At 52.6% G+C, this 2,175-nt stretch overlaps 1 protein-coding gene across 2 annotated transcripts in view; it reads left to right on the forward strand.

Annotated features, from left to right (window-relative positions):
* Positions 1–1,344, forward strand: part of LGALS12 (galectin 12) — a 7,517-nt gene extending 6,173 nt beyond the window's left edge. For both annotated transcript variants that reach the window (XM_027090406.1, XM_027090407.1), the window contains 2 exons: positions 349–499; positions 964–1,344. In XM_027090406.1, the coding sequence (XP_026946207.1) occupies positions 349–499; positions 964–1,110 (298 nt within the window). In that variant the 3' untranslated portion in view covers positions 1,111–1,344. The remainder of the gene's footprint in view (positions 1–348; positions 500–963) is intronic.
* Positions 1,345–2,175: the final 831 nt, after the last annotated feature.

Here is a 2,175-nt window from a genome sequence, read left to right on the forward strand (position 1 = left end):
GAATGATTTTACTGCTGTCTCTCTCAAGGACCATGATTCACGTGTCCTCAGAGGCCAGGCAGGTCACATAGTGAGGCACCAGGTTGGGAATGTGGTGAAGTGGAAAGAATATTTCCATAGATCTTCTGATGCCAGATCTTCTAATTATTTAAAAGAGAAGCTGAAAGCTATCTTTTATATAAACTTTCTCAATTTTTGAAAATGGTATTACTTTAAAGTTGAAGAATACCGTGGACCAGCCAGAACATTTCTACAGGTTAAGTCAGCCCTGGGCCACAGACATCAAGGCTTAGCACCGCCCCTGGCACTTAGCAAGCCTTCAGCCCCTTCTCCGGCCCCTTTCCGCAGTTTCACGCTCAGTCTGCTGGACGACGCCGCCCACGTTCCTGTGACGCTCAGGGCTTCCTTCACCGACAGAACTCTGGCCTGGGTCTCCCGCTGGGGCCGGAAGAAACTGATCTTGGCCCCCTTCCTCTTCTACCCGCAGCGATTCTTCGAGGTGGGTCGGAGCCAATATGCCTGGTCCCTCTGGGGTGGAGTGCAGAGCCACATTCCCATCCGGGAGACTGGGGGTGTGTCGGGGGCGGGGCAGGGAAGCCAGTGCCCACTGGGGGAGAGGAGATCTGGGCTGGGGATCCCATGCCCAAAAACCCCTCTTTAATTAATCAGGGGGGGCCCTGGCCTCAGCATTATCAAAAAGCCCCCCTAATGGCTCCAGTGTGCCGCTGAGGTTGAGACCACTCGTCCAGGGAGAGCAACGACCCCTTTTACAGATGGTGAAACTGAGGCCAAGGGCTGGGCAGATCCTTGTGGAAGGGCTGATGATGAGCTGGGCCCCTAGTCCTGGTCTTTTCCACCACTGGGTGCCCCATGGGTGCAGTCTTTGTGTCCTTGCCAGGTGGGGCATCAGGCAGGCAAGGGAGGGTCTGGAAGCCTGCAGAGCCCCATGCCCTCCTTTCCCAGGTTCTGCTCCTATGCCAAGAGGGAGAGCTGAAGCTGGCGCTCAGTGGGCAGGGCGTGGGGGCCACCAGCCTGGGCCAGCAGGCCCTGGAGCGGCTGCGGGAGCTGCGAATCCGTGGCAGCGTCCAGCTCTACTGCGTCCACTACTGAGGAGGGGTCCAGAGAGCCCAGCCAGAGAAGAAGAGGGCCAGCCTATAGCCAGGGCCCCACCAGATGGCCCCACTCTCCTACCCTCATTAAAATCTCCACCTGCCAACAGGGTGTCAGGCCTGGCTCACTTCTGGAACCAGGAGCCTGAGTCTGCAGGTGCTTTGGACCCCACAGCAGAAAGGGGGCACAAGAGTGTGAAGGCTCCAGAAACTCTGCAGTTCCCTCCACCAGGAGCCTGGGATTTGTCTATGCCTTCCTTCAGGGCCTAGACGAGGAGGCAGGCTTTGTAGCCCAATGAAGGTACTCCAAAATGCAGCGGCTTTAAACATTTAGATGTTTATTTCCTTCTCATCTAAACAGAAAAGTCGTCCAGGTCAGTGGGGCCACTTTGCTCATTAGGGACCTTCTGGGTCATCCTAGTCATCGTGCCACCACCCCCCAGGGCATCAGCATCACCTGCATGGCAGAAGCTCGGTAGCCACCATATCTAGGTTTCAACCGCTGAGAAGGCAAATAGAGAATACGGACAAGGCCCATCTGATGTCATAAGCCCAGAGCTGGGATTAGCACACGCTATCACTCACATCTCACTGGCAAGTACTCAGTCACGCAGCCACGTTATCTGCAAGGGAGGCTGGAAGCGTCCTCCACGGGAGGACCACGTGCCTGGCCATAGTTCTACTCCTGTGGTTCCCGGAATATTTGGTTTGTTTATACTTTACCATCTTATTTTGTGTTTTCTATTTACCATTGCTATTTTTCATCATATTTTCAGCTTTCAGACTTGCTGTTGGATTGATAAAGTCTTCTTTATCACCCTCCCCCTTTTTTTCCTTATGCTGATTTGGAAGTTGTAAATTCCATTTGATACTTCTAGTGGTTGTCCTTACTCTTTATTTTACTTTTTTAGTTAACACAATAAAATTGACTTTGGGGGGTGGGTAAAATTCTGAGTTTTAACATATATGTAGATCTGTGTGGCCGCTACCACAATCAAGATCTATGACAGCTCCATCATTCCAAAAAATGCCCTGGGGTTACTTCTGTGTACTTGCACCTCCTCCA

This window comes from Aethalodelphis obliquidens, unplaced genomic scaffold (assembly GCF_003676395.1).
Source record: "Aethalodelphis obliquidens isolate GAN/ISIS:26980383/991018 unplaced genomic scaffold, ASM367639v1 scaffold69, whole genome shotgun sequence".
Classification (NCBI taxonomy): Eukaryota; Metazoa; Chordata; class Mammalia; order Artiodactyla; family Delphinidae; genus Aethalodelphis; species Aethalodelphis obliquidens.